Source organism: Scomber scombrus, chromosome 7 (genome assembly GCF_963691925.1).
Source record: "Scomber scombrus chromosome 7, fScoSco1.1, whole genome shotgun sequence".
Taxonomy (NCBI): domain Eukaryota; kingdom Metazoa; phylum Chordata; class Actinopteri; order Scombriformes; family Scombridae; genus Scomber; species Scomber scombrus.
In genome coordinates this window covers 26,089,286-26,103,273 of record NC_084976.1, presented here as the reverse complement: position 1 = coordinate 26,103,273, position 13,988 = coordinate 26,089,286, and the positions used below count along the sequence as shown (strand labels likewise).

Genomic DNA, 13,988 nt, shown 5'->3' with positions numbered 1-13,988 from the left:
CACAGACGCAGCCTGCTCCTGAGTGCCACATATCTTATCACCATCATCTTAAAGTCTGCAAAGGCCTGACTTCTTTGGTTTGTGTCTCTGGTGCTCAGCTGTCACTGTGATAATTTACTTTGAATGACAAAAGAGCAGCAGCAATGAGTTAAGAGCCCATCTTGTCCATTTTACGGTTTGGGAGGAGGTCTATTCAAATTGGGGGTCTCTTAAGTCGTCCCAGGTGGCCTTCTGCTGCTCCGCATTAATGTGGAGAAAGCCCTAGGTAGCGTCTAACCGTAGATCAAGCAACTAATGGCCCTCAAGGCATCACAATGGTGACAGGATTTACAATTGGCTGGCTTTGTCTTTGAGGGGACAGTAGCCTAAGTCCTGTGGCTCCATCTCTTACATTTTATTGTCGTCATGTTGTTATTTGTCCTTTTCCCTCCCTGACTAATGAGGCAGAGCAACCAGGTCAAGTCTTATGTGGACCTGGAGGAGGACCATTGTTGTGGCCCATTAATAATGCAAAGAAAGGCCGGTGTGTCTATTTGTTTGGAGGACAGAAGAAGACACCTCCTTTTCTTTGTCCTGCCCCATAACAGACTTCTTGAGGTCTGCAGTGTTGGCTAATGACCAAACCAGACTAAGACATGACTCCTGGCTCATTAGTGGCCACACTAACGCTTTATATTCACACTGTAGAGAATCGATGTGCACAGATGCTTCATCATGACATGAAGGCATCTTTGAATGAGCTTTGGTTAACGTTTGAACATTCAGACATTGAAGTCTATTAGTGATGAGTATTAGTCTGTGTCATTCTTAATAGTGGTGCCATATGTTAGTATAAAGAAAGTGAGAGATGCAATACAACAGAGAAAGAGAGGAAAGACATTGGAGATGGCCAGTTGTTTTCTTGTCGGCAACAGATGCGTCTTATCTTCTCAAAGATTAATTTGACAGGTAAGCGTGCTGAATGCATTCCCAGGAGTTTAAAGGTGGTCCTTGTGAATTTATTAACCTCTTATCTTGTGTTTACCTCATTCAATACATAATTCACAGTGGAACTTCCTTTAACCTCCTGATCCAAGACCAGCTGGTTTTTCTTTGGATACGCCCTGCCAGCCGAGATGGAGCTATTCTTCTGTGGGCTCTTTTGAAGCAAACAAACACTTCCTGGATTTTCTGGTGTTTAGCTTCTTTCTGGGGCACCGCTTTCACATCAGAAAAAAAGCAGAGCTGCATATTTTCACTGTCAATTGTGTGTATGTGAGGTTATAATCGATAACAAAACATAAACATGACCTGCTATATGTTCTCATGGGGTCAAACACAAGTAACCCAAACAATGCTGTTGATTAAAAGGAACATTGAAGTTCACAGTCCCTTCCTGTGACAGGTCTCTGTCAGTGCTGTCTGAGCATCTTGATGTAGCATGACATAAAACATCTGGTTCCTCTTTAACTGCATGGGGGCGCCTGGTTAAGCTTCCCCTGCAGGCTGACCCATCCACATCACAGAGAGGACGGGAGGGACGGAAAGAAGAGTAGAGATACTAGACAGTGGGGCTTTATGAAAAAGTAGAAATTCAAGGTGTAAGAGAGGGGTCAGCCACTTAAATTGGTGTTGATGTTGGTTGTTGACTTCTCTAAATAGTGATGTTTTATGTTTCTGCAAGTTTTAATAGTTTTTTGTACGTAAATCTATAACAGCTACATCTGCTAACCAACCAACTGGTCATGTTATACAGTTGTGTTCAGTGTTATGTACAATAACCAGAGACTGACCATGAGCACTTCCTGTACTAAAACTCACATAGACGTTTGACACAAATTTCCACACAGTCCCCAGATCACAAATAACTAATTGAGTTTATTTCTGAAATGGTATCCAGCTTTTTTGGCTTGTGACACTTCATAGCTGAGCAATGGCTTCTCATGACCTCTAGTCACAGGCTGCATTATGTCCAAACAGTGATGTTCCCTCTTCTTATAGTTTGTTGTGGTTGTTCCATATACACCTCAACGAAAATATATGGTGTGAGCAGTATGAATTCCCTTTAATAAGGCATGTTGTTTAATGTTGTGTTGTCCAAGCCTACGCAAAAGCCTTTGGAGATTACACTCAGATAGAGGGAGTATACAGGAAATGGAGCAGGAGAGCGGTAGAGTGATAGAGGTAGGGCAGATACAGAGGGTGTATGCGGGAAGCGAAAGATGGAGCAGTCAGGGAAATGAGAGGGTAAGGAGGCCCTGTGGCATATACAGGAGACGTAGAAAGATGAAAAGTGGGAAAGGAAGGCAGGAGAGTGCTGGGGTTAGGCAGCGTTAGGATGGAGGAGGGGATGTGTGTGTTCAGTGAAGAGATGAGAGAGCATGGGAAGGGTTTGGAGGTTAATGACGACCTACAGTGAGAGATGAACAAGGCCACGTAACAAGAGAGCACTTCTCCAGTGATCTCACGCTTATCACAAGCTTTGAGATCACAAGAGAAGGTGCTGGGTACTAATTTGGCTCATTATGGTCAGTGGACCTAATGGCCGGTATTGTTCTAGTGCAAATCACTCTGTGTATGTGTATGTGAGTGTGTGTGTGTGTGTAACCTTTTCATCTAGCACATTTGTCTTACAGCTTTTCTCTTCGTTAGTGTATATTTATAAGAATTTTAAACACACAAATATAAGCTGTTGTTTACATTTAGCACTGTTTCTTATCAAGACGTTGTGACCCTAAAGAAAATTGTCAACTAGGAGTGGGGCTCACATATTATCATGTGATAGTACCTGGAGCAACAGATAGCCTCTCAAAGTGGGTGATTTCCTTCGAGCTCCTAATGTCAGATTCGGTGAATGCACACTTAAGAGTAGAACGAAAGAAATATATTAAAAATAGGACACAGAAGGATATAACGTACTGTTATGTTGTTGTAGATTTCAAGGTTAAAACTGTTGGGTCAGTAGGGATTAACAGTTGCTGTATCCATAGATGTTGTCCGGTGTATTTCACTTTCGATTTTGCATACTTTTACCCCCTCCCCCTTCATTGAAAGCCAACATCAGGATTAATGACTTTGTTTAGGCTCCTATGGCGATAATCCCTTTTAACGCTTCAATAGCATTAGCCTACCACTTTTCCATTTTAAACTCAGATGGGGAACAGATTGCTCCGGAAGAGAGGTGTCTAATAAATACCCCAAACCTAGCTATGCACCATAACCCCTATTACCACTACCTCCTCATTTTCTACCCATTTTTCTTGTTTTATGCCCAGCACAAGCTCTTTCTTCTCATTCCACACCTGTTGCGAGACATTTTTCTCGGAACTCTATCTAAACAATGGCTGCCTTTCCCGAGCTCCGGCAGCCCAGCATCTGGAAAAACTAACCAGTAGGCTGTTGCCCCCCTTTTCTCAGTGGATTTATAGCAGTATGCCATTTGACAGGCCTCCTGTGAGGGGTGTGAAGACTGAGCAAGGTACATGTACATGAGGGTTATGTGAAATGTTAGGTCACCTTTTAAAATGTACATTTTAGAGAAATGAATAGTCCTAGAACCCAACAGAAGAATGAAACCATTATAGGAATTCATTAAAGTTGTAGGCAATATTATTTCTTTAATTATAGGTAACAGGGTTATTTTGTAAATCAAATAAAAGAAATTTGCTACTAAAGGAAACAGTCAACTCTTCTGAAGAGAAACATGGTAACTTTAATAACTATATTTTCTAAATTAATGCCCACAAACCTACTGCTGCTACTTTACTGATATATTTGACTTTGGTTCAACTTTTTAAAAGTCATCTTAACAAGCCAATTATTTTATTAATTTAAATCCATAGATGATAATCTTAACTCGAAAAAACAACAGAAAGAAATTAGTCTTCTTCATGAACTAAAGAAACTGCACTGGGGTGAGGAGAAATTATCTAATAAACTTTGGAAATTAGTAAATGATTTGTTGTATAATAAAAAAAAAATGCACCAAACTGAATTTTAATTTTTGATAATTTCAAGTTTCTTTGCTTTTCATTTCAGTATCAGTGGGCTGAATTGCATACAGTCAAGTTGACCCTGATTTAAATGTGGCTTGTGACCTGTGTTGCATGTCATCCTGTCACTCTGCTGATCTTACAAATATAAAACACTTAATTTATAAGAAGGAAGACTTGAGGTTAAGTGTTTGCTTGTGTTTGCCACTATCAGTAGTGTCATACAGTTCGTCCTAGGTGATGAGGAATAGATCCTTTTTCCTGCCGAAGGAGGTTGTCCATTGTTTTAGCCCAAGTGAAGGAAACGCTAAAATAGCATTTGATAATACTTGAAGCAGACCAGAGGGAACAATAAGCACAAGAATATAACTCCCTCCTGCTGTGTAGCACGGCACGAGGAGAATTTATCTCTCCAGATGGACTTTTAAAGTACATTTTGAAGGGAGGTGAATAGCAAACAGACACCACCTGTGCCTTTGGGTATTTATAACAGCTTCAAGTTTTAGAAATGTGTTCTCTGTCTGCTCATTTTGCACATGGCAGACAGCACTGCTTCTTTCTGTGGACGTACAGAATAAGAAAAAAGTCCTGATAATCTGCGGCCCAACTGTGCATATGACTCTTTCTTTTTCAGGGAAGCCTCTCATTGCCTCCTGCTGACACACACACATGCTCATAGGCTTGGGCACAAAAGTAGAGCAGATACAGAAATATACCCATGACCACATTCACATATACACATACATGCATGCATACATAGACACATGATAACTGTGTAGGGATGTTTTGAAGCTATATATTACTCCCAGGGTTGAGCCAATCCTGTTATAGCGCGTGCCCCCTACACCTCCCACCCCATATAGCATGAAAACTTATATAATATGAAACCTCTCTTCACAGAGCACATCTTAAACAAGAAATGTGGGAGTCATTTCACAGCATCATGTCCTATATTTGGTTTAAAGTGTCATTTAACTTTTGTTGTGGCTTGTTAATTTGAAGAGCAAGCTGTTTAACTGTGACTATGAAAGAGTTATTACTTCAGAGCATATTAGTTTACTCAAGCAGCACTTATAGTGTTTAAATTACAACAGCCACTCTAGTTATCAGTAAAGCTTTAAAGACGTCAACTACACTGATTTGGTCCCCCGTGTAAGTTGTCTTGTTGTGTCAATGTAATGGGTGAGACAGAAGGAAGAAAACATTGGTGCCAAGACAGTTTACAATACACAGCCTTCATTTAACTAACACTATCATTTTAAGCCTGCAAACTAATCATCCAGACCATTCCCTGATTCTGGGCTCCATTTTCAGTCGTACATATTATATTTTCTGGAGTCATAAACACCTTTATGTCTATATCTGCTGTCATTCCCATACGGCAAATGTGACAATGATTCCTTTAACTGATAGTGATGATGAGTCTGTATATACAAAAAGAAAAAAATCAACACTTCCTGTCCATAAAACTGATGGAGGCAGACACATCATCATTTGGTCATCACATTTCTATTTTGTCCTCCTCTTGACTGCTGCAATCCTGTCTGGACAACGGATATCTCACATTAAAAATAAAAGACTGTAGGGGAGACACAAATCAGTAACAAAAGAAAAGGAAATGCTTTCATAGGAACCAATGCATTGGTGTGCTTGTTAAGTATGTATGTAAAATGTGTGCTTACATTTACAAAATAGCTCGGAATACCCGCTGAATGAGGAAAACCATTATGTATGTGATTTGAGACTATTCCAATAAAATTAACTCATTCAGCAGCAACATGTTTGCATAACCTGAAGCTGAACCTTTACTTTTTTACTCAGATAGAAGTGTCATCTTCATGTCTAAAAGTATGGTGCATAGTGTATTTAGTGCATATATACAAGGAAGAGGGTTACATTTTTATACATATCAGCTTTGCATTGCTGCAGACTCCAGACATGAAACTCCCTCCAGCTTTAAATAAGCACAATCTGAGCTGAGCTTTAGGGACCACTGTCCTTCCTGCCATCTGGTCTCTGCTGTCCGCCCTGGAGACTAGCACTTCCAACTAAAACCTCTCTTTCTCTCTCTTTTCTTAGGGTCCACATAGGTGAGGTGAGGACAAGGACAAGATCTGCTTCTTCACATCTGTCCATCAACGAACCAAGTGTCTCGGTGCCGGCCACCCTCAAGTCACCTCAACCACAACCGCTTCCAAACAATAAAAAGTCCTGACCTAGCGTCCGTCAGACGGCCTCCACAAAGCAAATATTTGAGGGCATTATATCTCATTTCTCTGGGTAGTCGTCACCGAAAAGATCAACAGTAAAGGGTGTTGTTGGGAGACGGAAAGAGAGAAGAAAACGTGGGGGAGGAAAAAGTAGCCCTTTCAAAGTGCACCCTGCCATCTATTTCTGCTGCACTGTGGGCAGGGAGCGTCTCATTTGGGAGTGCTCTTGGCTGACAAAAAAAGGACTTCCCTGTGCCCTGCCTGCCTATCCAAATGCCTGTGTAAATACTGCATAGAGATATCAATTTGTCTGGGCTCTCACTCTGCCCAACAAAGAGACTGCAAGCTATCTATAGAAAACTTTACAACAAACTTGGATTCTGTGGTCTTCTGAATTACTACCTATCTATTACCCTTCGAAGAAGATTCAACTACTGTGAGAAGAGGAATGAGAGCTACTACCGTTTTCTACACTTAAAAACTTTCTCAAACAGTCTCATTAGTTTTGAAATTTTCACAGGACCAACAACAGCTCTGTGGGAGACACCAGAAGCTGTCAGTCAATTGGGGGCTTAATGTCTTTCCCAGCTCAGTGAATCAACATGAAACCACTAACCCCAATTGGCTCCCCCTCTCCTCTGAGGCTCCTCAACAAGGGTCCAGACTACCTGCGCAGGCAGATAGATGGCGGAGGCCACGGCCGCTCAGTCAGTGCTGTGGAGAGACTTGAGGCGGACAAAGCCAAATATGTCAAGAGCCAGCAGGTTATCAACACCAAACAGGAGCCTGTACTTGTACCTTGTGCTACCCCACCACCACAGCCCCGGCGAGCTGTTGTCATTCCTGGTAGCTTGACGCCTCATCTTACCCCACGGCATTCATCCAACACCCCTTTTTCTACACTCTCTGGCTCCTTCACCTCAAGAGATGAAAATGAAAATGACGATTCCAGAAAGGAGAACCGACGGACTTCAGTTGATGTTGAAGCCCACAACAGGAGTAACGTTAAAAATGTGATGCTTCCCAGCCCCAGGACACCCGCAATTAACACCATGGTAGCACCACACAGCGCCCCTATACTCAGAAGGAGCACAGGCAAACGCATGCTGAGACCGGACTCGCTCATCATCTACAGACAGAAGAAAGAGTGCAAGAGTCCCACAGGTGCAGGGGTGGGAGAAAACAACAATGTGGAACTGAAGGGCTACAGTTTTGTCCGCCGACTCTTCCAGGGTTCCATGAGGGAGAAGAGTGGTGGAGGTGAGGGCAGAATCCAGAAGATGGTGATCGGTGAAGAGAAAACGCCATCACGGGATGGAGACTCCCGCATGTCATGGACCAATGACAAAGACACTACAGATGGTGGACCAGGGAGCAGGAGGTCTAGTAAAACTGACCAAGAACGCAGCCCAGGGTCTGTCCCCAGCCCCAGGTTTAGCTATTCACTTGAACGGACTAATAATGGATTTACAAAAGGTACCACTAATGGAGTTAACAATGGTATCACCAATGGCAACCACTCAAGTAACCACGATGATGAGAACGACCCATGGAAACGGGCATCACCACCACCAGTACCCAGAAGGAAGTTTGGGCAACTGTATCGCTCTAAGTCAGAACTGCGCCTGCGCTGCTCTGTAGCATTATCTGAGCAGGAGCATTTCTTTGACTTCTGTGGACTGGACATTGACATGATAGAGCGTCTGGGTCGAGAGAATTTCCTCTATGGTGCAAGCTCCATAGACACACTGTCACTGGCACTACGCAGTGTAGGCGGGGACGGCTTTGGTGGCTCGGAGCCCAGCGAGTTCTCCCGCCACTCAGGAGACGGGCTGTTTCAGGAAGAGCTGGCTGAGCAGCTTCCCACTGGAGTGTCAATCATTGAGAGAAACGCTCGTGTCATCAAGTGGCTTTACGGGTGTAGGAATGCTGCTCGCGAAGGACCCAAAGAGTCAACTGTTTAATACAGGGATAACGAACCATGTTCCACAGAGTGCTGAGGGTCTGCAGGTGTTCTTTCTAACTAAACAAGAGTTCATCTGGTGTAGCGTTTGGTTTTGCAGACCCTTACCACATGTGCAGACATTAATTTGCCACTGAAATGCACCACAAACCAGAAGAGAAAGCATTTAGGGGAATTTTACTTTAAGCACAGACAGTATTTTTTAAGTGTGGGTAGCGATTGGCTGGCTGCCTTGCTGCAGCTCAAAACAAAAGGCTGAAATATGGCCAGGTCTGTTTTTGTGTTTCACAACACAAAGATTTTAAAATTTGAAATGAGAGACTAGTTTGTTTTGGCTGATAATGTCTGCACATTAGGGTAGCTCTCCATGGCACATGGTTATGTTTGGTCCTGACTCCAAAGAGACTGTTTCTTGAAATTTGAGGACAAAGACTGCTACTAGTTATCTCCTGTCAAATTGATATATTGTATTTATAGATCCTATGGAAGTATTGTGTGGGTGTAGATAGACCTTACTGGAAAATGGAACCATTTCTTCATGCAAAATGTTTTGGTGTCTGTGAGTGTATGTGTGTGTGGAGTGGACATTACCATCCTCTCCATTTGTAGCTTCAGTTGTTGACAGAACTGGATTCTGATCTGTTCTGAAAGCAGCTCCTCTGACCCCTCACAAGGCACATAACTGTAAAAGTGTATGTTTGTCATGACACAGCGGACAAAGTTGTCCTTGACACCAAACACTCTCCTCTAATGATTAATTTAAAATGGAAAACCACTAAGCTATTTTTTTTTTCTAAACTGGAAAACTGTTGTGCGAGTGTGAAGTGAACCATAAGTACCTCATTCGGAACTGTCCCAGTTTAGTTTGTGTGTTGCTTTTTTTTTTTTTTTACTACTTAAACGCAGGCGTTGGAACAAACATGCGAGGCACCCCTGTGGGGTTGTTAATGCACTGAACTGGACAGAGAGAGAGGAAGTAAAAGATAGAGATATAGCTTTGACTCTTTAAAGAGATTCATCTCGTATAAACACTGAGCTGGATTCAAAGGAGCACCTGCATCATAGATGACAAAGAGCCATGCCTGGCCAGTAATTTTCATAATTTTTCATCTAATTTACAATCCCTAATGAGGGCCTTTCACAGTATACACTGTCCAATAAACACTTGTGTGACACAGTCATTGATTACCACTGCTAATGCTTCATGCCTGTTCAGCGGTCACAGCTGTGCAAGCAATAGAGCTGCAGAATGATATAAACAGGGAGACTGTTAGTGGTCAATCCTGTGAGAGAAGAACCAGATATTAAAGAACATAAATGCACGTTGAGTTTAAATCTCACCAAAGAAGTTAAACAAATTAAGAAAATGTCATAAAATAATATATGCACCTCAAAAAGTAAAGGAGCTCAAGCTGTCAGACCCCTACTTGCATGTGATTTAGGATGTCACTTTTACCATCTGGCAGTTTACAGCAATTTAACCTCCCCAGCTGGCTCCATCAGCCTGTTTCCCATCCAAACAAGCAGGGGAGGCTGAAGCCGCCCTCCTTTTCTCTGATAACCACAGATCCTACCTCACTTCATCCATCCTTCAGTGATTCTCATTTTATCTCCATGAAAGGTCATTTCCATTGCTTGACCTGGAGGATGCCACTGAAATACAAACTCGAGGTCTGCAGAGGTATGCAGAGGTTAGACTGAGAGGCGTTCACGTCTGTTAGTGAACCCAAGGGCACGTTATATTTGTACACGTGATAAATTAACACAATTAATTGCAGCCTTGATATGTTCTTTCTGTATTTGTCATCAGCATGGCACGCTCCTGAAACTCCTGAAACCTGGACTTTGTTTGGTTTTGTTTTATATCTCCCCTTGAAAACCATTTGGTTGCATGTTTACAAAGTTGCTCCGTAGATTATGAATCTCTTTTCTTTTTTATTTGATATATATAAGAGATTTAGTTTTATTCCAAAGACGTTTGTGTATGATGTACACAGCAAATAAACACAAATATCAAAATAATTAAGTGAAGGTCTTTTTTTGTGTGTTTGTTGTGTTTTTGGGTAATTTTGGAGACTTTACAGTACAGTATCTAAGCAGGAAAAGCTTATTTTATTAATACATATGTTTAAAAACTAGCAACACTCAATCATCATTTAAAAAGGGGTATATGTATTATTGACATTACATTAAAAAAGAACATTTCTCCAATAGAGTGAAAGTAGAAAAAGCTTTGGCAGTGACTTATTGTCTAATCTTCTTAGAGCGTAATGGTCGACTGAGTCAGTGATGTTACGCTGTCTCGTCCTTGACTCTTTGTTGCCTCCCTTCACCACATCACGTCTCATTTTTCACATTATCTCAAGTGGCTACACGCTAATCCTTTTAGCATTCCCTGCATGGTGTGCTCTTGAGTGAGTTGCAACAGGTTGTGTTTATAGACAAGGAGGCCTCTGTGTGGCTTGATGCTATGTCTACGCTGGCTAAGAGCAAACCCTCCACCCTGTCTGCAGACTTCTGACACTCTTTGTCTCCTCTCTCCTCTTCAGCCCTGAGTCAGCATTTGTTTCCACATGCATCACAGTGGGTTCAAATGTTAAGAGGAAAATCTATTTACTTCATCCTGAGCTTGAATCTTGAAGTGAAAATATCACTAGGTGACATTTTTTGAAGTATTTCTGTTTGAAGAAATAGTTCGACAGGCACATGTCTTGCTGAGGGTGAGCTAAGGAGATGAATATCACCCTGAAGACAGAAAATGATATCAATCTTCTCATCTTACCGTCAGCAAGAAAGCAATTAAGTGCATTTCCCATGAATGTCAAACTGTCTCCAGATGATCCTAAATGTCAAAATGATATTTATCGAATTGGTTTACAAATTTTAGTTACAGAATATCTCCACACCCAAGTATTATCAACATATGTGTTGTCTGGCTGCAAGTTGTTCCATTATTCACTGTCCATTTTCTGAAGATGACTTCACCACTGCAGAGGAGAGACGAGTTTAAATTCACAACGGAAAGAAATTATGTGATTACTATTTTAAGAAGGACTTTCCCTTTAAAGAAGGTTTGAGGACATTTAAGGCTCTGTTGTGCAAACGCTGAACAAAGTTTTGCAAGCTGGTTGTTTCTTCAGATAGCCCTAAAGTCTGTAAGCTTCAAACAGCAACACATACAGTTGTATTTGCACACACACAATCACATGTCTGATTCCTCTCTCCCTTAGCACACTTCCCTTTCCCTCTCTCTGTTTCTCTCTGTCTTTCCCAAAGCAGAACAAAACAATAGCCCTCCTGTGTTCCTGTGTCTATGTCAGTTTCTCTGACCGGAGGGCCTGCTGCGACATCCTGTTTTGGGTTCATAGGACAAGGTTTAAACATATGGTCATGTTTTGGGTTTGGCCTTTCTTCCTCAGTCTGCCTAGAAATAAACAGACAACAGCTGGTAGAGGACAATTCACTTCTTATTATTACAGGGTTTAAGTTGGTTTTGTGCTGAGCAAGCAAAGTTTTCAGGGAAAAGTTGAGCTAGTGTACGTGTTTAAGACTTCGGTGTGCTTTCAAAAACTGCCTGGTAGTTTAAAAAGTAGACGATAAACTGGCAGGGATCCACCACTCCAGGCTTTGATGCTGCTGATGTGGTTCTCCCTCACATGAAAAAAAAAAGAAACGCCACAGGGGTCTGCAGACCTCCTGCTTCACACTTTTTGCCCACCAGCAAATCCTGTCCAGCAAATTACTGACCCAATTATGAAACAACACACTGGTTTAAAGTTTTTACTGAGGAAAACCTCAGCTGAAACCTCAAAGAAATATTCTCTTAGCTAGTTAATGAGCCACAAATGTAAGGCATTACATTGTCAATAATTCACACAAACATCTGTGGTTTACTTTGGGTTTTTGGGGGGGATTACAGGCACTCCCTGCCACAAAAGCATAACATATTTATTTTTTGGGTAACGGATGAAAATGTAATTCCCTTTTAACATGAGTTTTCAACCTACTGTAGCTTGTGGCTACTGTCATGACAATATTTTCACTCTCACATTGTACAGGCAGGCACGACACAATGTTCTTTCAGGATACAGACCTTCAATCCAGCTGTTTGATAACAACTCAGCTCAGATACTATCATTTTGTGTCTGAGTGGCCTCAAACTGCACTGATGCATTTGTTGCTGGGATTTTTTTTCTCCCTTCTTTGCTCCGAAAAGCAATAATGTGTGTCAGAGTTAGCATGGGTTGTGAAGTGTGTCAAATCTGGCCTAGTTCTTCTGCGCCAGCAGCTTCAGACTGCGGATGTCTACGCTTGGGAGAAGCTTGGTTCATGACTCAGGGACAGAAAGGGTAAAAACACACACACACACACACACACACACACACACACACACACACACACACACACACACACACACACATACACACACTCTCTCAAAAATTACACACAGGACTCTGTGATCTGCCAGGATAGGAATAAAACATTGTAGCCAATTAGCAGCTGTTACCGGGGCACATTTTAATCAGTAATGAGCTAGAAACATCAAAAAGCTACAAACATCAGAAACGTTGTTTGTAGCAGCAGTGGTAGACTGGAGCTAAAGATACAGGTGCAGGACAAGAGCTGTGCAGACTAGATTTTCTGTGCAGACTACATTTTCTTTATGTCAGAGGGTGCTGTTGATTTACAGACAGAAAACAAACAAAAGGAATGAGAATACTCCAGGAGCATGGAAAACAACAAAAAGTGTCAGAATGATATCAACCTCTTGTATCATGTGTTAGTATTAAATAAAAATGTGCTTTTTCTGTGAATTTACAGTTTTAAGAACAAAACACTCCATCAAACTTAACAGATGCTCCCAAAAAGGCGATTTATTCAGTACAATTATGATGTCTCGAATTCTTTCATCAGGTATGATGAAGACTTTGGGTTTTTGGGAGCATATATTTGGTGTGTGGTTGTTCTTTGTTCTTGAGACTGTTTTTAGCTTTTAGCTGCATACCTGATAAAATGTTGGGGTGTGCATACACTACTGTGAGACATGTATATTTACAGGAATATTCTACTACTAAATTAGATGTAGTTTATAGTATAAATATATGGTAGAGGTCAGATAATCATGACTTCAAACCATCTGAGAGGTAATGTGTTGATGCATTTAAGATTGGACACCACAGATGGAAAAAGCTGCTCTCAAGTGACTTGAGCAGCATCACTAATGAACAGAGCATCAGGTTTACAGTGTAGTTTACGATATGGTGTATGGATTGTGTTTGAGTCAGTTGTAGTTATATGTTAAGGGCACATATTAGACAGGGAATGGCCTGTTTCAGACAGAAGCTGAACTGAGAAGCTGTATAAAGGGTAATAAGATGTGTTTTTCGGACTGTAAATCATGCAAAAATATTCAGGTAGAGACCCAGAATATAAATATATACATGAACGTGTGCTACATAAGAAAACATATATGTTACCATTAGTTCTATCTTGATTTTTTTGAAGAAGTGAGTTTGTAGTACTCTAATTTAAGCTGCTATGGTCTTGCGCCTATAACCAGAAAGGTCACCGAGACTGACTCATAACAGACACATTTTCTGACAGACTAAAATAAAAACTTCATAACTGAGTCCAAGGAATGACTACATTGATCCAGCACAGCAGCGGTTGAATCAGTAGCATAAGGGTTTTCCAAATTCCAACAGCTGGGTAACATGTGGGAATGCAAAGTACCGGATAACTGAGTTGTACCTGCTCATTGTCCTCATGCACTACATTTCAAAATCTAGTTTTCACCTATACTCACAAGTCACAACCCCTGTGACTCTGAATGCCAAGCTTCTT

General features: G+C 41.4%; 1 protein-coding gene across 1 annotated transcript; it reads left to right on the top strand.

The window, feature by feature from the left end:
• Window positions 1-6,783: 6,783 nt before the first annotated feature.
• fam110d (family with sequence similarity 110 member D) lies at window positions 6,784-8,145 on the top strand. Its single transcript, XM_062423315.1, has one exon. It carries the CDS (start codon window positions 6,784-6,786, stop codon window positions 8,143-8,145), a length of 1,362 nt encoding a protein of 453 aa, XP_062279299.1.
• The last annotated feature ends 5,843 nt before the right edge of the window (window positions 8,146-13,988 follow it).